Source organism: Leguminivora glycinivorella, chromosome 6 (genome assembly GCF_023078275.1).
Source record: "Leguminivora glycinivorella isolate SPB_JAAS2020 chromosome 6, LegGlyc_1.1, whole genome shotgun sequence".
NCBI lineage: Eukaryota > Metazoa > Arthropoda > Insecta > Lepidoptera > Tortricidae > Leguminivora > Leguminivora glycinivorella.
In genome coordinates, this window is record NC_062976.1 from 9,651,677 (window position 1) to 9,679,653 (window position 27,977).

At 41.4% G+C, this 27,977-nt stretch overlaps 1 protein-coding gene across 1 annotated transcript; it reads right to left on the reverse strand.

Annotated features, from left to right (window-relative positions):
- Positions 1 to 171: 171 nt before the first annotated feature.
- Positions 172 to 27,953, reverse strand: LOC125227297 (protein eyes shut-like). Its single transcript, XM_048131572.1, is given in 23 exon segments — positions 172 to 1,198; positions 1,651 to 1,939; positions 9,762 to 9,934; positions 12,044 to 12,277; positions 12,499 to 12,627; positions 12,855 to 13,040; positions 13,123 to 13,323; positions 13,413 to 13,570; positions 13,654 to 13,867; positions 15,563 to 15,736; positions 15,998 to 16,081; positions 16,084 to 16,108; positions 17,343 to 17,476; positions 18,731 to 18,867; positions 19,242 to 19,393; positions 20,843 to 21,026; positions 21,290 to 21,603; positions 21,694 to 22,498; positions 22,640 to 22,808; positions 23,023 to 23,136; positions 23,761 to 23,991; positions 25,766 to 25,914; positions 27,455 to 27,953. Coding segments are annotated over 23 exon segments (4,551 nt in total). The 5' UTR covers positions 27,586 to 27,953; the 3' UTR covers positions 172 to 1,034.
- Positions 27,954 to 27,977: the final 24 nt, after the last annotated feature.

The window sequence follows — 27,977 nt, forward strand, 5'->3', positions numbered from 1 at the left end:
GCCTGGCCTATAATGAACCACTTCTCGCACTAGTGCGTAAAAAAAACACCACCTGTACTGAAATAGTACAATACGATACAAGTGCGTAGAAAAGGAAGTTCGAAACGAGTGGCGATAAATTAAAACACGACCGAAGGGAGTGTTTTAAATCGACACGAGTTATTTCGCACGTGTATCGTACGACGTTTTTCAGTACAGATGAGCCTCCGAAGTTTCGACCTGGCATATAATAAACCAGTTCTCGCACTAGTGCGTAAAAAAACACCATCTGTACTGAAAAATAATAAAACTGTGTCGTTAGATACAATCATAACTACAACAAACACTACTTAAAAATAAATAATATCAAATTACAATTTATCGTAACATATAAAAAATTAAACACGCGTCTTTGGTCCTATTCGAAGACTAGAATTTTTGTACTATAATGAGTATTGAATAATTCTACTCTACAAGTCTACCTACACACATGCAACTCTATGAACGGGTTGAAAAGGCACTTAGTAGATATATAAACAGCAATTTTGATTCTTTGGGGGCTTTTTCAAAACATTCTAAGTAGGTGGCATAGGTATTAATACTTCGACTTGTAAAAAACATGTTCACAGTGCATTTATGTTTTTCAAAAATCAAACATAGATGATAGTTTTTTTTTTAATAAGACTTCAAAAGTGACCAATGTCACTTTAGGCTAATTTGAATTGGTAGTAATTTTACAACACATACTTTTATGTTGAAATGATGAACACCATACCTAATTGATTGTAGCAAATGTATTGGACATCAACCTGTGCCACCTGTATTTTGCACTGTAAACCATGTTAATAAGTTTAAAATACATATGTAACAGGTAAAGTATGTAAACCAGCATATAAAATTGACGATGTAAATGTTCTATGTTTGCTAACTAGATTTTTGCCACACGATATATAGGTATATTTCACTTAAACTTACTCTAATTTCTTTTAAAGATCATGGAAGTATAAATAAAACTGACCAGCAAATATGTATAACATGATACCCTCGCTTCCGATTTACGCGGAGGGGTACAATTGGCACGATTTTATGTTTTCACTATATATTTCATTGTAATCGGTCAAATATGACTCTTCTTTGGTAGCTATGTTGTCTATGCAGCCTTTGAAATTATGCGGGAACGTTTTCTTACCTAATGCACTATCCTCTTCGTTAATACCACCTGCAATAATAATAAAAAAATCAGAATGGTGACATGTATCCGGTTCGAAGGATCATAGGAAAAGGTCATGAAGTGTACGGAAGATACTTTTTTATGATCTGTGGTACCTAAATGAAAAAAATAAGTTCTCATTTGGGTCACAAATTGCCAGACCCTTTCTGGTCTATGCTCTAATAATACGCTCTTGGTCCGTATCAGAGTAATAATAACATGTATTCACCATCCGGCTCGAAGGACCATAAACTTAACAGGAAATACAGGAATGTAGTTGAGCCAGCGCCGGTCGAGTGCGGGTGCATGTAAAATAATGTAGAATGAATCAATGAAGTACCTATATCATTCAATTATAACATGTATACCAATAATAGGACTGTCTGTATCAAACAAGACACAAAAAATTGCAATGTGTACCTAACGACTTGTAATCGGTGTAACATACAATACAAACTTACCTATAAACAGTTCCACGTCATCATAACTAGACTCTTTCAGAGCCAGCTCATCATTGTACACCAAGTTCTGATCCACAACCACGGACACATTGGTTTTGTCCAGCTTCAGCACCAGGACATGCCATTCTCCGTCAGCAAGGAAGCCCGCTCTGGGCAGTAACTTGGACTGTATTTGTAGGGGCTTGGGGAGTTTCCACTCTTTGGCAGGCTGTGTGAGGTCTTCGCGGGGGCTGGACCAGGCCAGCTTGAGGAACCCGTGCTCTAGACCGAAGCCTAGATATTCGGTGTCCTGAAACCATGTAAAATCATGAAGTGATTTTACCAAGAAGTTAAGGGGAAAACTGTAGCCTATCCAACCTAAGTGCCCTAGCACCCTAAACAACCCTACACATCCCTACAGCCCTAGCCCTAACTATAAATTAATAATACATATATTTAATAAGTACAGGATATCTGCACCATGAGACCTAAGGTACAGACGGATAGGGAAGGAAATGGGTAATGGAAAGGATTTTCTCACTGCTACCAACAGTGAGAGGAAAACCTTATACTCAAATGATACAGCCACGATGTCCAGGATCAAAGAGATTTATTTACACTTTTTACAAGCTATTTATACTAAATTATTCTATGTTTGCGTAATACCACGCTGCAGTTTCTTCATATTAAGTGCAAACGTAGTTTTTGCAAGCACGTGAGCCGATGCAGTTTCTTGTCCCAGATTGATGCTGCTGATGTCAGTAGGTATGTTCACTGCACGTGAACATTCTGGCGCCTCTCAGAAGGGCTGGGTGTAGACGGTGTAGTCCTCAATTGGTAAAGTTGTGGAGTGGGCTGCACGATCAGTCTGGGCGCGCTCCCCTGCGTAACTGGCAGCGCGCAGACGTGTGGTTGGTCAGCTGTGTGGGAGGCCGGCGCTGAGGTGCAGGCGATCCGCTTGCTGGCGGTTGGTCTGGTGTGCCGCTGGTCCCTGGTTCCGGCTCCCATGTTTGTCTGTCGTATTTTTCTTGCAATCTGTGGACAATCTGCAGTATTTTCATTTATAGTTATGAGTCTAACAATGCAATTGTAGTTTAATTGCATGTTCTTCACGGCCACAGGAAAACCAAATGAAACTGTTAAGTGTGTAATCAATTTTTGTAGTCTATTCCTATAAATGTCTGTGGCATGTCATAACCTTGTAATCCGTATTTAGTTTCGTATTTAGTATTGGAGTAAATAGTAATATGAAATTTGCAATTGTACATTTTGTCTGATGATTTGCCGAGTCACTTAGTTTTTGTTATGGTTCGGTGTCCCTGTAAAGGTCGGTTTACACTGTGGTATATTTTACTCTAAGCTTTTAAATCTCGTTTTCAAAAACTTCATCATGTTATTGAATTTTTCTATCTTGTTTGGCTCGTCTAACTCTCGTCGTCGTCGTCGTCGTCGTCGCCTCGTCGTCGAGTCCCATTTTCGATGGCTTAGTATGGGATCCTCTAAATGCATGTCGCGTAACATTCTTCCATTCGCTTGTCGATATTTTGTCAATTCTAATAACTTGTCAATAAAATATGTCTGAGTCAGAAGTCGCTCGTCTTTATAGCGATTTCTTAACAATGTGAGCGCGGCCTTATACTGAACCTCGTTCACGGTCAAATGCTCGATCAGCTTTTCTGCGTCGCCTCGAACATGTGTTTTTAAATATTGCATTTTTTCTTTTGTTGAAATAGTGCAGTCTTCGTCAATTATTTTATTAAATAAGTCATAACATGAAGTCCATGTGTCGTAGTTTCCCGTGAAAAACAGTATCGTAATTCCCGGTAGCTTAGTCGATGAGGTTTTAATGGTCTGTTTGTCTTTGTCTAAAACCTTTTCTTGTAATAATTCTATTACGGTATCATATGCGTCTTGCACGTCGGTGAATAAATCTTTCATGAAATATTCGTCGCTGATTGTACACTGCTCGTAACACAGTAACAATTGCATAATAATATGCGTCTCGTCTATTCCTTGAAATAGTTTTTCAAGGGTCTTAGTCAAACTTTGCAAGTGCCATGTAGGTTTGTTTTCCGTTATGGCGGTCTGTGCGGTCAAAAGTCTTTGTCTGAACTGATTTAATCCATACTTTTGAATAAACAGCTTAGACGATATACTAAAGTCTTGTGTCGCATTCGGATAACAAGTTGTGCTTGTCTTGAGTTCCGTGAGACTCTTACTACCCGAAGCGGTCTTAATGTTGACAATTTCTTGTCGTCTTTTTGTCAAATGAAGCATTGCTTCGTCAAAATGTCTTTTGATGTGGACGTCGAAGTGGTTGAGAGTGAGGTATTTATGCGAGGACAACACCTCTTGCTCCTGCAACCGTCGGTCGAATGCTCTTTGATAAATACTGTCCAAATTGGATTTTCGTTCGTCCACATATTTTTGTGTCTTCCTGCATGGCTGTTGAGTCTTGTTTGATGTTTTCCCAAATCCTTCTAATTTCTTCATAGTTGTCTTCTTGGTTCTTGATTAAAGCGTTGGTCTCGTCGATGGTCAAAGCCATTGTGTGTTCCGGTCTTCTTTCTTCTTTCTTGAAGTCCCTACTTTCCCTAACCTACTCCTATCGCCCTACGACGTCAGCAAGTACTGCTCTCAGCGCCCTCGCATACAGTATCGCAACTTCTCAATTGACTGGTTGAACCCGCTTGTGGGAGGCCAGCAACCGATCTGCTACTGTACGGGTACCTTCTCCGAAAGCAATACCTACTAAGTACTTCGAATTACCACAATACTGGTGCTTGTTTGAGTACACCAGCATGCAGCTCTCCAAAGTGTCAGTCAGTCAAAGTTATGTCAGGGACAAGAGGACCGCGATTTTACCTAACTCAAACTGATTCAAAATTTTTCGAAGGACCAAATGTAAAATCATGAAGTGATTTTACCAAGAAGTTAAGGGGAAAACTGTAGCCTATCCAACCTAAGTGCCCTAGCACCCTAAACAACCCTACACATCCCTACAGCCCTAGCCCTAACTATAAATTAATAATACATATATTTAATAAGTACAGGATATCTGCACCATGAGACCTAAGGTACAGACGGATAGGGAAGGAAATGGGTAATGGAAAGGATTTTCTCACTGCTACCAACAGTGAGAGGAAAACCTTATACTCAAATGATACAGCCACGATGTCCAGGATCAAAGAGATTTATTTACACTTTTTACAAGCTATTTATACTAAATTATTCTATGTTTGCGTAATACCACGCTGCAGTTTCTTCATATTAAGTGCAAACGTAGTTTTTGCAAGCACGTGAGCCGATGCAGTTTCTTGTCCCAGATTGATGCTGCTGATGTCAGTAGGTATGTTCACTGCACGTGAACAAACCAAGAAACGGCTTTATCGTAGGTATATTATGTCTATAATGTGAAGAGAAAGAAAACCTCGCTCGCCTCTAAATTAGATTAAACGAACAAAAACATACTCTGACCACGATAAGTTTGCACTAGAGATGGACCGAATATTCGGTAAATATTCGGTATTCGGCATATTCGGCAAGATTTTCAATGTTCGTATTCGGCCGAATAGTTCGGTTGCATTGCCGATTTTAGTAGCTTTCTAAGGAACTACTAAAAAGAGATAATTGCCTATGCGTCAAAATATAAATACAAAGTTGAAAAAACCGTAGTTTAAGAGTCGAGAAGAGTTCAGAGTTGTTTTAACTAAGTTTTAGTTAAATCCACTAAATCGTAAGAACATATGTAGTTATAGTAACATATGTAAACCATTATCAGTCATTTAATGGTTTTAATCTTAAGAGGGCTTTCGTGTTAAAAATAGTGAAATCGCAACCGAGCGCTTGATCATACCGTGTGTGGTATCAAATTGAAGGGCTTTGCGAGTAGTTTATAAATATATATCACATTATAGGACTTTTTCTACTTGATCTAACAAAATATGAGAAAATGTCCAAATGTGGTAATAATTGTACCGGTGAAGGCTCGTTTTCAAAAAATTGGCAAAAATCAATAATAGCAATTTATAATCACTAAGGCATAACAGCAATTTAAGTAAACGTTGCAGATTAATTTAGTACAAAACTTACTTCGATGTGATGTAGATTTTCAAAGAAATTGTCACTTAATTTTAGGTAATTTCTGAAAAAATTGAATTCGCCTTAGGCTAGTTTACTCTTTTTCAAAAACTTAAAATAAAAATCTAGTCTGAAATGATTGTGGTACAGGATATACGAATTATAAATTTACCCGTTTTAATATTCAAAATTGTCCAAATTTTACAAATAAGATCGACTGATTCAGCTCTATAGGTGCGTTTTTCTAAACGTGCATTAGAGAAAAATTCATAATTAATTTAGTGAGTTAGTTTTCAAAAATCCAGTCTTATAAAAATCAAGATAATAAGATGCTCTAACTGGAACTTGAATTAAATAAATCTATTGGATAACGGAAAGTGTAGTATTTCACCGACTAAAACTATCAATTTTACATTCTTTTGACGTTTTTTTTGAAAGCAGCCTTAACATCCGCTTTCTAAATATGGCGTAACCGAATATTCGGCCGAATGTTCGGTTCGGTAAGAGCTGAACCGAATGTTCGGCCGAATATTCGTATTCGGCAAAGTCCATATTCGGCCCATCTCTAGTTTGCACTATCTTAGGAGTGATAAATTGATAATAGTACTTATACCTAACATTCGTACCATACTTAATTCAGATATTCCAAAAGATTTTGCCAGGGCTAGGAAATTATATTTCACCCAATAAGTAACATTCGAGTTGTTTTGTCATGTCAATATTTAAATACTCACCATTAAGATACTGTACTTCTTAATACTAACTCTTTATTGTACAAAAATACATTAAAAATAACATACATCGAGATGCGAAGTACAAAAGCGAACTTATCCCTTAGAGCGATATCTTCCGTTAACCTTTGAGTAAATGAGAGGAAAGAGTTAAAGAGGGTAGGTAACAAAATCTAGCAATTTGTACACCATGATACTGATTAGGGCTTCCAAATACCGGACCTCATCCAATACCGGTATTCATTCCGGTATTGGCGATTTCAATACCGGGATCCCGGTATTGAAATTGGGAAAATATAAAAACCAAGTAATTTGCTTAAAATAACAAATTTTATTCAAAATCTCGTTTGTTACTTGTCATGCGTGTTATACTACAGCGAAATCTTGCCAATCCGACTTAGTGATGGATCAAATTGAATACATTTCGAACTTCATAAGTTTCGATTTCAACCCAAAACGGTTCGAAAAACTTATGTGGCCAAGTCGGTTCAACTTCTATTGTTTTTAAGTAAGTATACATAGTTCAAAGGGCTACGCCCTGTGCTCTTTATTTTTGTTATGAGTGGGACTGAGGACGCAGTATAAAAGCAAGTGGGGAAAGAGCGCCAGATCTCTACTCAAGTGATTTTGTAAGTTAGATATCGCCGCCAGATCGGACATTTCGCAAGAAGACGCGGCCATTACATAGCAAAACAATCAAACCATGTTTTCTGCCAAATCGATCTCTTTAGGCTCGTGCGGAATAGAACCTTGTAGTTCAGTAGGTAATCTTTTACATTCTATAGTCAGTGTTAATGGTGTAATTGTGGTGGTGTAAATAACAAGCATTAAGAGCATTTCTCGATTATACACACTCTACAGTTTTATCATTGACTTTTAAAACTAGAACATGAGATGATTTTTTTTGGAAATACATTGTAATCAATATGTGTGGGACAATTTAGTGGTATTTTGTTTTTCGTGGCGCTAGAGGCGCTAAAGCGCTAATAAAATAAATCCGCTAAATCATTGAACAATTAGCCAAGAAAGCTAAATTGTGTGACATATATTATTATATTATAAATCACATTAAGAAATAATCTATGGAATCACACAATACTTTGCTTCTTCTTCTTCTGCCTGGCTCCTTCCCATTTGCTTGGGGTCGGCCCTTCTAATCATGCGTCGCCAGGCCGTTCGGTCCTGGGTCGTCTCTGGTCTTAAGTTTCCATTCTTCATGTCTTTTCTGACAACTGCCATCCAGGTTGTAGCTGTGATGTTAGATGGTCCATCACAAGGTTGAATAAGAGAGGACTGTGTGCCGAGCCTTGATGTACACCGACCTTCACTTGGAACTCTTCGCTTATTCCGGCTGGGCTTCGGACTCTTGCAGCAACATCTCGGTACATGTCCTGGACGATGTGGATATACCGCTCTGGCACCCCATGTGCTCGGAGGGCCTGCCAGATTAGTTCCCTTGGTACCCGGTCGAAAGCCTTTTCCAAATCTATAAAAGTCATGTGTAAGTCGGATTTATTGGCTTTATATTTTTCCATCAGAATTCTAATCGAGTGTATAGCATCGGTAGTTGATTTTCCCGCGACAAATCCACACTGGTTTTCAGAAACGTTTGTAAGTTTGAGGAGTCTCCTATTTATGACCTTTTCCCACATTTTAAAGGCGTGTGATATAAGCTTTCTGGCTCTATAATTGCCACAAAGTCTAATGTCTCCCTTGTTTTTGTAAAATGGGATTAAAAAGCTTCTTCTCCATTCATCAGGAATGCCATCGATTAAAATTCTGTTGAAGAGCTTAGTTAGAAACTTAACCTCCTCGTTTCCCATTTTCTTCCAGAACTCTGCAGGAATTTCATCTGGTCCAGCGGCTTTATTGTTTGACATCGACTTGACTGACGCGAATACCTCAATCACACAATACTTTGCGAAAATCCTAAATCAAAATCAAGAAGATTACTTTGCGGAACAGGAACACTTAATTTACGGATTAGAAAAGTAAGTTTCTTGATTTTGATAGTTCAGGTTTCGCAATTTCCTTACTATAGGGAATGTTACGGCGAAGTTTTGCGCTAGAGTTCAACACATTACGCACACGCACAGTAAACCATAGAGTAAGCTACGTTATACGTTAGTTCGTATGCATTAACCAATGTTTTGAAAAGTTATTTCTATGATATAGATGCATCAAGGCACTTGTACTTTTATATATTCTGTGATCAAGGTGATTTGTTTACAGAGGGTCTGTGGCCTGTTGTTACATTTGACGTGTTGCTTCTCTGTCACACTTACGTGCGAATTCACAAGTGCGACTAATGTGTCAAAAAAGGTTCGCGGCAGGCCCTCAATGAATGCTTTTGACACGTATCTTTATCCAGGTAATCATCGAAAAAACTATCATTTTCATACAAATATTGTAAAAACACCAAACAGAGAATGTGTCAAATCGAGAAACGAGAGCAAGAAGCAATATTTACGCGTGTAGCGACCATCATGATGCAGAAATTTAACGTTTTTGATGAGTAATTTACGATTATTTGGCATAATTTGTTAGTTACTAAAAATACCGGGATCCCGGTATTACTAAATTAAATACCGGTATTGAAATGTGCCCAAAAAAAGGCGGGATCCCGGGATCCCGAGATACCGGGATCCCGGTATTGGAAGCCCTAATACTGATAAATGATCTGGCGAAGTTGAACGCGAGATAGTGCGGTAGCTCAGAGCCGGTCCACAGTGGGCTATTTCACCGCAGTCACATTGACACTGATAATTATGTGTCTATTCCCCTCCATGGTTAATAAGTAACATTGTTACTCAGCGTCAACTGTTAACCAGGCAATGAACGACGAAGTGTCACTGTCGGGCGACAATTCATCAGTCATTATTGTGAAATAGGCCACAGTTGTCGCTGACCGGCCACGAATGATAGATGTTTATGTATATTATTGTCTTGTCATCAAATCTCATCATTATGATACTACATTACTTATAGTAACCCCGCCGGTTCGGCAGTGCACAGTGGTGAATTTGAGCGTAAGGCAGTGCGGGATTTTCGAGTCGCTTACGCCGTGGTTTGCGTGGGCGACGGTCGCGCGATGGTCGCGTGACAGCGATGCGACGCATACGAAATCAAACCTTATCGATATGGAAGCACGAGACGCGACGGCGACGGTCGCGCGACAGTCGCGCGACCGTCGCCCACGCAAGACACGGCGTTAGTCGTTGCTCGCTGATGCGAGACACGGCCGACCTCCGACCGAGAGACAGGAGGGAACGCCCGCGAATTGAAGATGTTGACGCAAGATGCTTTGTCATCAAATCTCACCATTATGACAGAAAGAAGTAGCCCCGCTGGTTCGGCAGTGGTGAAGTTTAGCGTAAGGTAGTGCGGGACCTTTGAGCTGCTCAGTCGTTGCTCGCTAACGCGAGACGCGGCCGTCCTCCGGCTGAGAGACAGGAGCGAATCGCCCGCGAATTGGGGAATCGTTACGTTCACTCCTGCAACATAAAAACGTCTATTTAGAGGAAGTATAAGTATACTGATGACGATGATGATGTACCTAATCCGGTTATTTCTCATTGGGACATAGGGCTCTTAGAAGAATCTTCCCCTTTTCACGATCCTGAGTGGCTGCTTCATGCTCCTTCCAGCCGAGTCCATTTGAACCCAGCCTTCTCTTCAATTGTTCGCCTCCATGTGGTACAAGGACGTCCGTCCCGTCCCGCGGCGACAGTAGAGTGAAATATTAATTTTCACCCATTGAGGTATATGTACTACGTACTAGAGGCGACGTTGCTAAGAGAATTTTTACACACCCCACTGCGGTCCATGGACCGCAACGTTGTCAGTCGTCTCCAGGCCCTTGCAGTGCAGTGACGTGCCGTGATGCATTTACTTTCCACGTGAATAATGCGTTCTTGTGTGCTTAAAGATTGTTCTAATCACTTGAAAAAATCAAATAAAAGTCAAGGTGTGACATTTCATCGGTAAATTAAACAAAAAACTCGTCTATAATATTTTAAGATTGAATATTCTACAAACACGCGAGCGGGAGCGGGACTGCCGCCATTTTGGTGACGCAATCATAGACTAGAAAAAGTTAACCGCGCAGATGTGCCATTTACATTGTTCCTACTAATGTGTTTCACCTCTAATATATATTTGCGAAATATATTTCTATTTGGAAAATTATTAGGTAACTACTTACTACTCCATGAATTATGTTACTAATAATATAAAAAAAGTTTATTTGTTTATTGATTGTTAATATTTTTTGAGTCATCATCCTCCTTGCGTTATCCCGGCATTTGTCACGGCTCATGGGAGCCTGGGGTCCGCTTTTGACGACTAATCCCAAGATTTGGCGTAGGCACTAGTTTTACGAAAGCGACTGCCATCTGACCTTTCAACCCGAAGGGTATCTAGACCTTATTGGAATTAGTCCGGTTTCCTCACGATGTTTTCCTTCACCGAAAAGCGACTGGCAAATATCAAATGACATTTCGCACATAAGTTCCGAAAAACTCATTGGTGCGAACCGGGGTTCGAACCCGCGACCTCCGGAACGAAAGTCGCACGCACCTACCGTTAGGCTACTAGCGCTTCGTTAATATTTTTTGAGTGAAGTTGTATTTTTAGCACGCTCACTTTTTGCAGTTTTCTTTGGCCTAGTCATGAAAAAAGGGAACAATGGATACGCTTTGTCCAAAAATTGTGCTGAGGAAACTTGGTTACCAACTGACTACACATATATATGTTCATTCATTATATTTTAAAGAAGAAGATAAGTACAGCACAATTATATTAATTTGTATTGTTTAAGTTGTAAATAAATAAATCATTTTGACTAGAATAGCTGTATTTAAACTAAATGTAAAATTCCCGTTAGGCAGAATATAAAAATGTGTCACATCTGATGGTGGACCTACTCTATGCGTTAATGGCCGCTCCCCCCACCCCGCGCATTTGTCAGCATGTGCAGTGTTTTCGCTTGGCAACGTCGCCTCTAGTACGTAGTACATATACCTCAATGTTTTCACCACACCAACTGGTAAAGGTTTAATTTGTTCTTCGAAAACAAATTGCATTTAATCCACAAGAGTGCAAAGTAATTTAATATAAATTTTAACTTGATGTTTTAAGCAGGCTGGTAGGTTTAGTATCTGTAAAATTAATGATGATTTTGAATCATAACATAAATATTGAATGAGTTGACAGATTTGATTTAGTTTCTGGTGTTACACATAATGTTTTGTTCGTGTTGGTGTGGTGAAGAATTTTGTGTTTCACTGGGTGGGAAATTTTGTTAAACCCTTGTGCCGTACCTCGTGCCTTGAAACCCTCGCAAGGCTTAAGATTCCACCTTTTAAACCATTCGCTAAGCTCGCGGTTTAATATTAGCACGTGCGATAACTGTTACCCAATCAAGTAATACTTACTAGGCGGTACTTACTGAGCTGACAGTCAAATCCCGCGAATCCAGCGACAGCGGCCGCCTGCCGCGCCCGCGCGCGCCCTTCTTCTACCACGCACGTGGTTACTGCCTGCAGCCTGCACACGTTTCTACATTGGCCGTCATAAATGTTTCGATTCCCAAAACCACTTACTGAGCTGACAGTCAAATCCCGCGTAACCAGCAGCGCAGACGCACTTGTTCCCCCGGCACTTCCCTGCGGGCAGCGTGCAGTGGTCCCGGCTGCACGCGGCGTGGCGGCGACAGCGGCCGCCCGCCGCGCCGGCGCACACGCAGCGCGCGCGCCCGTCTTCTACCACGCAAGTGCTGCCCGAGCACGCCTCTGCGCCGCAAGGCGTGCCGTCACAGTCGCCCAGGTTTTGACCATCTACGGGAAGATCGAATCGTCAGTCAAAAATTAGACTTAAATAATATAGATCGTGAGTAATACTTTTTGTTGACCTCCCCAAATTGGACGCAATTTTGGGATCATGGTTCAGAGTATCGGGTCCCGCGCGGTTGAAATATTTCTACAACACTAACCGTGCGGCGTGAATCATTCAACACTCTCAAATTTAATAAAAAAAACAGATTCTATGAATTACTTACCTAGAATATTTTGACTTTCAAGCGGCAGAAGAACATTATTCACATGTAGATTTCTAATGCAGCCCGTGAAGGGTTCCGGTGGACCGGACATCACGTCGAATGGCAGTGTTGCTAAGTCTTCTGCGCCCCCTATAACAAAATGAAACAAATGTAAAGAGGAAAAAATGCATGCTATTTATTGTATGATTCATGATAATGTTGCTAGTCTAGACATAATAATTGCGCCAGGAAGCCACTCGAGACAATCCATATTCGTCTTCGGCAGTTTTACCGAGTGCCACTCGATCAGCGGTACTTCAGACCAGTGATGTCACAACGGACAGCCGATCCTGTACAACTGTTCTACAGCACCTTACCTAACAATACACTGGCAGCATGCGCGGTGTGCGGATACGCGTGCGCTAGCATCGGCTCGGTAGTGAGCGCGCCGTCGGCCCACACGTACAGGCGGCTGCCGTAGCGACCCGCCTTCACCGAGTGCCACGCGTTCAGCGCCACCACCGTGCCACTGCGGACCAGTGACGTCACACCGGACAGCCGATCTGCAAAACAACAAAAGGATTAACTCTACGATGCTCTGGTTTTCTAATTTTACTTTTTGGCAATGGCGTTGTAGGTAAATACCTGTCCATCGATATTCCAGCAGTCCACCTTGCAATGACAGAGCGGTGTAGAAGTGTGGTGTTTGCACGAAAGCGATGAGCCCTCGTTCCTTGTTCGGCTTGATCTCTGCTTCGAGAGCCAGGCTCACGCTGGACACGGCTTGCGGCTTCAGTTTCACGAACGATCTGGTGCCGGTGAAGTAAACGTCTGTTGGGATTAGATCTGGAAGGAATCATTGTTTTATTTAACAATTTAGGAATTAACTTATACAAGTTTAACAGATTTTAGAGTCGAAGAGGGTTGAATCTTACCTTTATCACAGTAGGTGCCGGTCTTCCCATAAGGGCAGTCGCACTCGGCCCGGTCAGTCGTGAGTACGCATTTTCCCCGGCATTGACTGACGGCGCGGTCGCAGGGGCTGCGGGACGACGCGCATGTGGCACCGAACCAGCCTTCATTGCAAATGCACCTGTGAAATGTGAAAAAAGAATAATTCAATGGCTTTTACTTTTTGTGGGTCATAATTACCCACGTCATCGTGCACGGTCCTACCCGTAAGTAGCCGGCGAGTGGATACACACGCCCCTAGGCGCGTTGCAGGACGTGGCGGTGCACTGCGCCACGCCGCACTGGCCCACGCCGCGCCCGCCCAGCGCCTTGCCGGCGCCCACCGCCTGCCCCGCCACCTCCCACACGCAGCCGCGCCAGCCGGCGTGCAGCGGTAAGTCGTGAGGTAGATCTCGGAAGTTGGGGGAGGGGTGCCCACCTGTGACGATCAAGTTTTACATTAGACGGGAAATAAACAATAGTCAAATTGTATTGTTGCGAACTAGTATACTCCGAAATTATACCCACACCGATGTATATATCATATATATGTATACGGAAGGATGCAGTCATCTCAGCGAAGGATGTATAAGAGTTTTGAATGATTCACGGTTATTTTCATTAGACTTATATTGACCGGGATATAGACCGTGATTACCTTTTTGATTTTTGTCGAGCTCCCGATATTTCGACGCAGTTGCATGCATCATGATCACGGAAAACTGACGAAGGCGGGTGGATGTTAAAGTTGTATAGACAGCGCGCGATCTACCCTCCTTCGCGCGCGTCGGCTGCGTTCACTTTCAGCGTTACCACTGGTCGCGTTCACACTCGATGGTCTGTCCAAACACACTATACTCACAGTGTCACTACGTTTGTTCAATTCTGACTTCACCGGTTTTTTACACAAACAAATCACTGGATTCCATACATTAGATAGTTTGAAGCCATCCTCACGATTGAAATTTTTATATTTGTGAATCTCAATGGCTTCTCTTACCAATCTCGGTATGTAGTGGCGTTCCGTCGAAATTACCTTAGGACTATGCAACTCGATCCAATGATTTGCACCCGACTCAATGAGATGTTGAGCAATAGCAGACTTGCGAGTATCGTTCTTTTTGACTGCAGCAATGTGTTCTTTAATTCTGCAGGCAATAGTGCGCTTGGTCTGCCCTATGTAAGAACTGCCACAACTGCACTCAACTTTGTACACACCAGGTTTTTCCAGAGGAAAATTGTCCTTAGGTGACCGCAAGAACTGTGCAATTTTCCTGTGTGGGGTGAAGATAGTTTTTTTTTTCAAAAACAATTACTCTGTAAAAACTATCTTCACCCCACACAGGAAAATTGCACAGTTCTTGCGGTCACCTAAGGACAATTTTCCTCTGGAAAAACCTGGTGTGTACAAAGTTGAGTGCAGTTGTGGCAGTTCTTACATAGGGCAGACCAAGCGCACTATTGCCTGCAGAATTAAAGAACACATTGCTGCAGTCAAAAAGAACGATACTCGCAAGTCTGCTATTGCTCAACATCTCATTGAGTCGGGTGCAAATCATTGGATCGAGTTGCATAGTCCTAAGGTAATTTCGACGGAACGCCACTACATACCGAGATTGGTAAGAGAAGCCATTGAGATTCACAAATATAAAAATTTCAATCGTGAGGATGGCTTCAAACTATCTAATGTATGGAATCCAGTGATTTGTTTGTGTAAAAAACCGGTGAAGTCAGAATTGAACAAACGTAGTGACACTGTGAGTATAGTGTGTTTGGACAGACCATCGAGTGTGAACGCGACCAGTGGTAACGCTGAAAGTGAACGCAGCCGACGCGCGCGAAGGAGGGTAGATCGCGCGCTGTCTATACAACTTTAACATCCACCCGCCTTCGTCAGTTTTCCGTGATCATGATGCATGCAACTGCGTCGAAATATCGGGAGCTCGACAAAAATCAAAAAGGTAATCACGGTCTATATCCCGGTCAATATAAGTCTAACGAAGGATGTATGTATAGTGCGGGCGGGTTGCCCGTGTCCTTTCGGCGGAGCGACTGCGTCTCCACACATGGACAACGTCGACGTATCAGCCGCTTCGCGCGGATGAAGCGCTGTCAGTTCTTAGCACACACTCACCAATATACACGTAAGGCTGAACAGTCATCTTGGCGTCATGCGCAGGCGCGTTGCCCGTGGCATTGTGGCGGCCGTCGACGCTGAGCCCGGCGGAGCGACCGCGGCGCCACACGCGCACCACGTGTCCGCCACGCCGTGGACTAAGAGCGCGTGCCGTGAATACGCGCCGTGGTCCTAGTAGATACAATGTTTTTTCAATAAGTTTCTCAGTAGGTACTGCTACCAGCAACGATATATTAGTCTACGAAGATCGTGTCAGATATTTTTGCGGCTTTAGTTGTGTAACATGATATTGCTGATGACTGTTATTCCCACTTTAGTAAGTTCTAACTTACTTTTCCTACTTTTTACTTTAATACTTTTTGTACTTTTTTTATTAATAAAAAAAATATACAGGTGTGTCAAAAATATTGCTATTTAAAATTGAATACAAACCACCTCCCATATTCCAAGTCAACATAACGTATCCTTTCACAAAGGTCAGCGCCAAGTGGTGACTATGCGCGTCGTGCCGTCCCCCTGCCCCACGAACGCGAGCAGCGCTATCTGAATAGAATATAATACTTTATTGCGAACCATGGTAAATGTAGGTACAGTTAGTTGAAGGGCACTAGTCCCACCAAAAACTAGTAAGCGTCGCGATGAGCTATCGGCTATAGAAACGAACAAAAGATAGCTAGTCGCTCCCGCGTAAATATGTGAGTGTGCACGGGAAAACGTCCCACTTTTTCGATTGCTATAAAGCCGCTTTGTCAGTTTATTCATATAAAGATACAAGTAAATCTCGCCTTAATGGTAACCGACAAAGTGGGACGTTTGACTAAACACACTCACATATAACCTAACCACAAAATTAAAATTTTGAAAAAAACCCCGACCACGACATAGTGGACCGATTTTCATAAAACATGGCTAAGAACACTCCCGACCGACTAACTCAGCTTTCAAACAAAAAAAAACTAAATCGAAATCGGTTCATCCGTTCGGGAGCTACGATGCCACAGACAGACACACACACACACAGACAGACAAACAGACAGACAGACAGACAGACACACACAGAGACAGACACGTCAAACTTATAACACCCCGTCGTTTTGCGTCGGGGGTTAAAAAGAGACAGCGAGCGAGTTATTAGTTCATCGCTCCGTAATAAACTATAACTGGCTCGCGCTATCATGGCGTCTCTTTTTAACCCCCGACGCAAAAACGACGGGGTGTTATAAGTTTGACGTGTCTGTCTGTCTGTCTGTCTGTCTGTCTGTGTGTGTGTGTGTCTGTCTGTGGCACCGTAGCTCCCGAACGAGTGAACCGATTTCGATTTAGGGTTTTTTTTGTTTGAAAGCTGAGTTAGTCGGGAGTGTTCTTAGCCATGTTTCATGAAAATCGGTCCACTATGTCGCGGTCGGGGGTTTTTTCAAAATTTTAATTTTGTGGTAGGTTATTTTGTTCGTTTCTATCGCCGATAGCTCATCGCTTACTCGCTTTTCTAACCAGTGCTACAATAAAATTTATAGAACACAAACATGGCACCCCGATAGGGATTATAAATATTAGGTACTATAATAGGACACTAACGGCTCTGCCACGACATTGGTCTAAGCGCGACAGCGGCGAGCAGCAGCCATACGTGTGAATGAAAAGTCCCATCGCTGTGTCTCGCTCCAATGTATGGCCGCCGCTCACCGCTGTCGCGCTTAGAGCAATGTCGTGGCTGAGCCGTAAGTGTGTATTTAAATGTTAAGTACCTAACCACTACTTTGTTAATTTTTTTCCTAACCTGCTCCATATCCGTCGTTTGGAACCGCAGGCGCAGGTCGAAGCGCTCGGAACTCGCTTGTGACAGCGGGTAGATGAGGTACGAGGATATCTCGCTGCTGATTGGAGCCAGCGATGGACGGGTTATTTCAACGTCTGAAAATATTTAAAATTTAATTCAGTCTGGATAGAGCTTTATCTATACCGGGTCACAGATAAATAATAAGTTACTAACGTCCACTGTCCCTAAAACCAAGGCCAAAACGATAAGGGGTGATGTATAGGGCATATCATTAGCTATTACATTTTCATGAAGGTCAAATTTGCGTAATGTGATAGCTGTTGCTTGATGAGATGTCCTATCAGTATCACCCCTTCTTATTTTGGCGTTGGTTTTAGGGACACCCGGTAGGTACCTATACATTATGATTAGACACGATCTACGCCTATCTACATTAATGATTCAAACTACGAGTAAAGTAGATGAGTTCAGGATATAATAATAGGTATAAGAAAGGTTAAATTTTTACTACTACCAGTACACATCCTTGCTGAATGGAGTCTTGACCTTCAGTTATAGCACGTCTTGGATCTTGGGCTTCGTGATGACCCAAATTATCTTGAAGAATATATTATGTACATAAAATGGTTAAATTGTGACGTAGGCTGGCAACCTGTCACTGCATTGTCACAGTTTCGTTTTTTTTTCAACTCCTTTATTTGCCAAGAGTGGCACTGAAACTTGAGTACCTAGGTAGTTTTATGTGCTTTGCCTACTCCTTTATGGGATACAGGTGTGATTGTATGTATGACATGTATGTACCTATGTAACATATGTACATATGATACCTACTTGAAGCCTTTACCATTTGTAACTGAAAAAGCTGGGAAAAACACCCAAATATACTTGACGATAATTATGTAGGATCGATTTATTGAGGTTCATTGTCTACGGGCGTCATTGCTCGTATGCCCTGTGGATTTTATTTTAAAATTGAAATAGGCCAGATTAAATAATGACAAACTTAGTAGGTTAACTTACATAGCGTTTACTATACCTATCAGTCAAAATTAAATAAAAAAATAACATTGATTTATTTACAAAAAAATAATACTCACAGAAATAAAAACAAACATAAGCACGACAACAAAGTTAAAACGCCTAGCTTTCAGAGTTAACACACACTAGAGAATTCTTGACCACGGCGGCCCGGTGGTCTAGAGAGGTAATGAACTAAGTCTAGAGAGGTAGAGAGGTTATGATGAAGATTAGATACAGCTCGGCCACCTTGCTTTTTCTTTAGTGTATGATATCTATTCAGTTTGTAAAAAATACAGAGTTAAAAATTATCTATGTAAACAAGGGTAGTTTGGGTTCTGCAGGTAGTAGGTAGTATAGGAAGTACTGACTGTATTCGCAGAGGATGCCGTGTTTGCCGTAGGGGCAGAGGCAGAGGAAGCCGCTGCCCGGGTGCGGCACGCAGCTGCCGCCCGAGCGGCACGGGTTGTGCGCGCACACCGACACAGAGCAGTGCGGGCCCAGCCACCTTTACAAAGAATAAACAATGTTCAAAAAGTATCTAGGCAAGTAGGTACCTACTATAGTTGACCCTCGATATTTTAGTGGCGTTCTGCGTGGCAAAGAATGTGTTAAATAGATACGACCGGTAAATACCGCAAAAAAGCAAAATTACTTTCACGTCGCAAATAGTTTGTGAGAAAGTCCCAAAGAAATAACCTTTACCAAAAAGCAGGTGGCCTTCGCCACAGGAGAGAACTTGGAATAAGTTATTTCCGTCGGAGCCAATACTCGGTTTTCCGAGAAACTGCATAATAGAGGTACACAGTTCTGATATCCTGACAAAACCGCCAAGAAATTCCAGTAACTCTTAAGTCGTCACTCAAGGAAACCGAAACTTACCCATTGGCGCAGGAGCACGTATACCCCTCTCCCTGGTCGCTGCAGGTACCTCCGTTGAGACACGGCCCCGACAAGCACGCCAGGGAGGAACACTCGGTCACGTCGCTCGCTTCCACCGCTTCGCCGAATACTTCGCGCTTCTCACCGTTCACCTGATGAATGAATCTAGAATTAGGTTGAAGAAAAATTTGCAATTGGATCCCATTGAAGAGGATTGTGCCGGTTGATGTTGCACATTCACAAATACAACGTGTTTCCGGTACCACTCAAAACCTCAGACACCCCAACTGATTTTAATTTTTTTAAACTTATCTAGAGTATTCATTTTTTAATCTGATGGTTACTTTTTTTTTAATTGATTTTTTAATTTTCTGTACAGCTCTACTTGACTTTTAGCTCTACACTCAATAAAATAATTGCTAACTACCATCATAAACCATTAAACTATTTATTTGTGTACGTTACTGAAACGGCATAAGGTTTACCAATAGACAGCTACGATGTCACTGTAATAGTTATTTGTTTTACAAGGGGGCAAAGTCAACTACTTTGCCCCCTTGTAAAACAAATTTTAACCGCAAGTGCCAATATTGATACCCGAGCAAGCGAAAGATTCCAATATTGAACCGCGAGCGTAGCGAGTGGTTCAAAAAGTGGAATCTTGAGCGTTGCGAGGGTATCAAGGCACGAAGGTTAAACAAACTTTGCCACCGAGTGAAACACAAAATTTTTCACCACACTAACACGAACAAAATATTGACTATAAAACATCAAAATAAATCAAATCCATCAATTTATTCAATATTTATGATTCAAATTCATCATTTATAGGTAAAATCTAGCAGCCAGATTAAGACATCGAGTTAAAATTTGTATGAAATTACTTTGCCCCTTGTGGATAAAATGCAATTTTGCTATCTGTTTTTGAATAGCAAAGAAAGCCTTTACCAGTTGGTGTGGTGAAAAAGACTTTAAAGCTTTGTCACAGTAAACTTCAAATTGGACAGGTAATTGCAGTAAGCAAATTTAAACCCAATATTCAAAATGACAAGGTTGTAATTAGGTACGAGTTCAATTTGTTATGACTTATGATAAACATTAAGATGAAATTGACAAACAACGTCAAACTCGCAGCGGAAAAAATAATCGTCCAAGTAACCAGCCAGTATTAATACCCCCAAATACTGAAAAAGGTAAACAATCTCTTGCAAGGCGATATACACAATGTTGTATTAAGAATATAATAGAATAGGCACATAAAAAATAACTAATAATACTAATTTAAATAAAAATATTACCCCCATCAAGATATAGCTCAATCGATTCTACTCTCGATTCTGAACAAACGGTTTTCAGGTTTTTAGTGTTAAGTGAAACACGGTGTATAGGTAGTACTCTTTTCTTCGATCAGCTACTAATCATATAACTAAAATCCGTTGGAAGCACTATCAACTCCTACACTCAACGAAGGGCCTACCTAATCAGTAGTAGGTCATTGACGATGGGTATTTAGCCAATGTGATGACGTTGTTCATGCAGCGGCAGTATACATAGGTATGTTGTAGTTTAAGACACACCAAGTAGGTAAGTTTGAAACACACCATCAAATCCCAGATGCATCCCACAAAGGGTATGGTATCGTTGGCTTGTGGCATGTTGCCAAAGTACAGCATGGTATTGTTGTCGAGCGTCGACACACGGGCGACTTGTCCACCGCTCATCGCTACTGTGTCGTTGAGGCGGAGCGTGGCATTACAGTGATGTGCTGCGGGGAACAGATCCAGCCTAAAATAGGAATAAATAATTAGTACCAGTCAGCAATTTGAATCCTAGGCCACTGTAGAACCTTTTCACAGTAAACGTGGAAGCACGTTGAAGTGACTTCTACCAATGAAAGATACCTACTTCACAGTGTCAATAAGCAATAAGACAGGGTTCTAGAGTGGCCTAGGATTCAAATTGGTTGACTGTACCTCGACAGTTCTCAGAGTTTCATGTACGAAACAAAAGAGAGTTTTAGTCATATAAGTAATCAGGAAAAGATTCACCTGGCCTCAATCTTCATCGGGTATCCCTTATTGACGTACGTTTTCAGTTCACTGAGAAGCATAGTCTGGTAACCGCAGGAGAATTTAAACTTCAAGAGCCCCGAGTTCATATACAGCTGAACGTATACTCCCTTCGCTATATCCACGTGCATGAGTTGTCCGTCTGTTATCAGAGTCTTGGAGTTGAACTCTATGCTTATAGATGTGGTGTTTCGTAGCTTATGAGCTACGAACGAATTTCCACTGAAAGCTGCTGAAGTTATTGAGATCTTTTCTTGGCAAAATCTTCCGCCGTAGTTGAACGGACAGTGACACTGAAAAAGAACAAAATTTAAAAGTGCAACGCGCATTATTCAGTATATTCATTTTCAAAGCGAATACTTTCATATTTACAAAATACATACCCGAATTCCTTGAGGAGTATTAACACAAATTCCTTGATTATTACAAATGGAATCGCTGCACTCCGATTGAACAGTCGTATACGCAAACGTACTATTGTCAAAGAATGTAGTTGTATCCATCGTCTCTACGGTTGTTGAAGACGACGTAGAAATCTCTGTCACGGGGTGTTCGGTTGGAGTATCAGTGAACATCTTTACAGTGGTCGTATCCAATTCTGGAACCGTAGTTACTTCTTCAGTTTCTGTTACTGCAGATTCAGTCGTTATAGTTTCAGTTGTAGTAGCAAGTTCTGTTATCACTTCCGTAGTTGCTTCAGTACTTGTAACTGTTGTAATAAATTCGGTTGTTTCCCTATCCGTTGTTACCACAGTTGTTCCCTCCGTTTTCGAGTTCTCAGATTCTATAGTTTCTTTAATCTCTGTGGCTGATGTAACATAATCGTCTGTTTCAGTAGGGGCATAAGTGTCATCAATATCGAGAGTAGTTTCAGTTGTTTCTTCGGTTGTTACTTCTTCAGTTCCTGTATTTACGCTTTCGTCTGTAGTAGCTATTTCCGCGAACACAGTTATTGTGGTAGTACTATAATCCCACTGTGTAGTTACATCCGGATCGGTAGTAGTATCAGTTAGTGCATCAGTGGTAGACATGTATGTGGACTGAGGTATTGGAGTTGGGCTGACATATTCGCAGTCTAAGGTATTATTGTCAAGCATTAGACATTCGCAGAAGGACCCAGTGAGGCGGGGTGGGCAAGAACACGTGAAATTATCAATGCCATCAATGCAGGTTCCTCCATTCATACATCTGTAAAACATGTCTTATAAACACACAGCATAGGTATCTACAATTTAATTCTGGTTCCGAGTAGCAAAATGGAAGCCAATTATGAATTCATTTAATACCTATTGAAGGTATTAGATGATTTAGATAACTCTTGACCTATACCTGGGTCCGAGTTCGCACTCGTCATACTGCAGTTCACATCGTTCTCCGTGGTAATCCGGAACGCAGTAGCAGACCCTGAAGCCGTCCTCAACTACGCATAACGCGTTGTTGCTGCACGAGTTTTCATCGCAGAATTCTATTTGAGTTTCGCAGCTTTTACCAGTGAATCCTGCACAAATTGTAAAAAAAATCTAAATTTGATGCTCTGGTCCATAATAAAAACAAAACGTCATCGGCGTCGGTTTCCAGAGGTAGGTAGGTGCGATAAAATGCAAATATACGGGCATGGAATGGCGATTTGTGAACGGATTCTGCGACTTTGTGGCGATCATAAAAAAAAAATCTAGCAAGGTAAAGTAAAAAGATCGAAAAATTGCTCTTACCATAAGCGCAGGCGCACATGTAATCGGCGTGTGCGTCGATGCACACGCCACCGTTCTGGCACGGGTTAGACTCGCACTCGTCGATCTGATACTCGCATCTCGGTCCCGCCCAACCTGACAATTTAGAAATTAATTACTTGAAAAAATAAAAACTGGAGTGTGAGGTTCAGGCTAATTCTACTCTAAAGTTCCAGAAGCCAAAGAAAATGTTTGTAATGGTATCATCAGTGCGCTTCGCGCCCTCGCCACTTGCTTGTACCACTAGATTCTGGTATATACGCTAAGTGGGGTGAAATCAGCTAGGGCGTCTAGTCGCTCTTCCATGCTGGAGCTATAGCGACAAGTGCAGTAGAACCTAAACCCGGGCACCTCCCTACAATGTCCGCCGTTGTAGCAGCGCGCTTCCTCGCTAGAGTTGCACACGGCCACATCGAGCTCGCAGTGCTCCCCAGCGAAGCAAGGGCCACACGCACACAGGTACCCGGCGTCCATGTCGATGCTTCTTCTGTCTCTTTCACTCCATAAAGTCTCTTACCAGCAGTACAAGTGCAGTAGAACTTAAATCCGGGCCCCTCCCTACAATGTCCGCCGTTGTAGCAGCGCGCTTCCTCGCTAGAGTTGCACACGGCCACATCGAGCTCGCAGTGCTCCCCAGCGAAGCAAGGGCCACACGCACACAGGTACCCGGCGTCCATGTCGATGCTTCTTCTGTCTCTTTCACTCCATTAAGTCTCTTACCAGCAGTACAAGTGCAGTAGAACTTAAACCCGGGCCCCTCCCTACAATGTCCGCCGTTGTAGCAGCGCGCTTCCTCGCTAGAGTTGCACACGGCCACATCGAGCTCGCAGTGCTCGCCAGCGAAGCCCGGGCCGCAGGCACACAGGTATCCGGCGTCCATGTCGATGCAGGTCCCGTTGTTGAGGCAAGGGTTGGATTCGCATTCGTTGTAGTTGGTCTCGCAATTGTCACCTGTAAAAATAAATGGTTAAGATTATTGTCGGTTTCAGTAGATATTGAGATTTTTTAAAGCAGCCGGTCTAGCCGATATGACAATCATTGACGCTAGACTATGATTAGACGCCGATCGAAACGCAGTCTGGCTTTGTCGAGTCAATACCGAAGAGCGATAGAGGTAGTTACTTAGCTACGATAAGATATTATCGTAAGCGTTTGTGCATTTGGTTAAATAAGTACCATGATCTTATTATGACCTGCAACTTTATTCCTTTTTTTTTTGGGAATAATAAATTACTAAGAGCGACAACGAGATAATTAAGGAGAGTCAAGCAATAAAATATAAGCTAATAAATGTATAACGATTGTGATGACTCGATTGAGAATCAACTTTCATAATAGGAAAACATTCGCCGCGTCAGGTACAATGGTACAAATATTTAACACCATAAAATCGATAAGATACTTTATATAATTTCTTCTATACTTTGCCTAGTTAGAGTACCTAACCAAAAGCAAAATACTTGTAACATTTGTTGACTACATAAGTGTGTAAATTGAAATAAACTAATCACATTACTCGTGATTCGAATAATGCAAAAGCGAGCAACGGTTAATTTATTATTTTGGGTGATTGATGATTGGTTTCTCTTTAAGCCAGTGGCACGATGTCCCCGAACTGGCTCAATCGATTAGTATTGAACTGGTACAATAGCGTGATCTAATATAGCTAGGTCTAGGTGTACTCGTATTATTAATGATAATGGCCTTGTAGGGTTTGAGCTCATTTTGGCCGAAGTTTATATTAACATTGCAGGGCATTTCACTCTAAAACCGTCTACACATTCTCGAGCCTGGAATTCAATTCTCTAGCGTCAGACAGGTTTGTTGACACTTTAAGATTTTAATATTTAACCCGACCTCCGCGAGTGCTAACTTTACAATTTTATATGTAGGTACATAGAAGTTTAATGTTCAAAATAACACTTACACAGGCTTTGCTATCAAAATAGCTGCCAAACTGGCCTGATTTACACTATAGGTTATGGGCCCATCATGTGAATTGAGGTTCCGATCAGTGGCTAACCTGCATACAGATGTAGTGGGAAAAGAGTTTCCTTCGTATTGTTATGAAAACGTACGAACGTGTCATGCTGTTTCAGTGTCTCGGTACACATGCATAATATTGCTTGTGCTTAAACAGGCCGGCTGTTGGCAACTACTTTTTTAGATTAACTAGATTATAATCATAATAATTTATTTATAAAACCAGTTTACACGTCAATAATAAATGATTCGTACTAATTAACTACAACACAATATATGAATAATTATTACAAACAAATTGCTGACAAACACCGGATGTGTTATGCACTGCTCAATAAGCCACTGCTTTAGGCGGAATTTAAAGCTGCTCAAGCTTGGAGCATCAATAATGTATTCCCATGTGATCCCATACGTACGATAATCAAGTCGTACGCACACTACTATGTTCGTAGGCCATGACGTCCAGGCATATTGTATTTACTTCAGGCATTGTGTACTTGTGGAAGAATCACCTGTAGATATAGATTAAATGCCAAGGTAATTTCCTTTCAGTTGTACGAGGCTATGCCGTCGAGATATGTCCTGCGGTTCTGACACGGTGATGACCAGCATTAATCCCAGTTATAAATTCACCAAGAACCTACCTACTGTATATCAGGTACCAGTGTAGGCCTCATCTGATTCACCTATCGTATCGGTTATTATAGAACTGTGTGGAAGCAGCACTAGTGGGTATACATACCGACGAATCCATCCAGGCAAGAGCAGTTGTACGAGGCTATGCCGTCGAGACACGTCCCGCCGTTCTGACACGGTGATGACCAACACTCGTCCCAGTTCGTCTGGCACTGGACGCCCGTGTACCCATCCACGCAGTAGCATGAATATGTACTGAATGAAAATGCATAATACAGTATAAATATGATGTAGTAGTAGTAGTAGTAATCACTTTATTGTGTACAACAGTTTATATACAATTTGTAGGAATAGAGATACAAAGGCGAGCTTATCCCTATAAGGGATCTCTTCCAGCTAACCTTGGAGAAGATGAGAGGATCGTTCCAGTACGTAAGATAGACAAACTTACAGGAGTACAATAAAGGTCAAAAGTAATCCAAAATATTGCTAACAATTATATAAACTACATAAATACAAAATGACACTATTAAATAAATTACATACTAGAGTACATAAATAAAATACAAAATAAGTACCTAACCAATATATAAATATATCAATACATACATAATATATATATAAAATTCCCAACCATTATCATACTTGTTCAGAAAGCCAAAGTTTCTTCAGATTCACCTTGAGTGATGTCACAGACTGAGACCGTTTGAGCGACAGAGGCACCTCATTCCACAATTTCACAGCGCGCACCGTGAATGATTTTGCGTACGTACGTGTATTATTCATAGGAATAGCAAGCGTGAGATTCGCACTTGAACGTAAACGGTGTTCACTGCCCTCAGCCAGATACTTAAATCTCTCGGTAAGGTAAGAAGGAGAACAGGGGTTATAAAGTACGTTGTAAAGTAAGGACAGAACACGCACATCTCTACGTCGGCGGATCGGCAACCACCCGAGCTGGGAGCGAAAATCAGAAATGTGGTCATATTTGCGGAGGCCAAATATGTACCGGATGCAAACATTCTGTAATCGCTCGAGCTTGTCCAGCAATTCCTCGTTGAGATCAACTAATGCAACGTCACCGTAGTCAAGAAGGGGTAGCAAGAGAGATCGTGCAAGAGTCAACTTGGTATGGAAAGGGAGGAAATTCTGCAATCGACGAAGAGAATGAAGGGACCCAAAAATACCTTTACTCACTTCAGCAATATGAGGAGCCCAAGACAGCGTCTGATCCATGGTGATACCTAAATTTCGAACAGTAGAGGAGAGAGGGATAGTGCACCCATCAAACAAAATTTCAGGTATCACCATGTCTGAGAGCTTCCATGTCCTTCCTTTCCAAGAGATGTTCCATGAAAACATTATTAGCATATAAAAGTTAGATAGATAGATCTTTATTTGCATTGCAATATGTTACATGAGCATATACATAATGGACCCTGGAAAGGGTGTAGCAAAATATTGTTTTTAATATAATTATTTGATATTTCTATTACCCCACACCACTTGTCTACGAAAAGTAAAAAGTAAAGTTTTCGTTTCGCAAGGATCTATTTTAATTTATTGTGTAGTTTTTTTATATTATCATTAGTAGTAGGGTGGTAGTAGCTGTAGGTACCTATATATGAAAATTATATGACACACATATATAATAAAATAAACTTAATTAACTTTGTGATATTATTAAAGGAATTTGATTACACAATACTCAGATTGCGTACGCGCAGAAAGTTAATCTACTTATTTCAAACAGTAAATAAGTTTTTAAAAAGCACCTATAACTCCGTATATTTACCTGTTAACATCATCGATGCAAATGCCGTGCAAGCACGGATTCCCGAGACAGGCGATACCACCAGACACCAAATGAATTGAAAATACAACGAGGGTCACCACTTGCAATGCCCTACTTTCAATTCCAAACATAATGACTTTCTTACTTTAACATGGCATTGTCCAAAAAATGTTACCGGACACACCGCGCACTGTGCACAAAAACGTTTAAGTTATAATGCCGTAAAGTAGCACTTTTATAAATTAAAACAACATTTAATAAACAGCGAGGAGACCTCGTTGCCTCGCGCGGGTGTGGTAGAGTTGTCGCCATGGCGACCTGTAAACATACAATAGATGCCTTCATCGTGCTCATTTATTGACAAAATTTCAACGTCACGGATGACGAAATGTCGAGGACGACTTAATTTAATCACTTTGTGCATTGACTGCAATGTCGATTAATTTTTAACCACGCTTAGTAAATTAAAATTTAATTTCAGTCTAATTGCCAAATATCACTAACAAAATATTTGTACCTATCT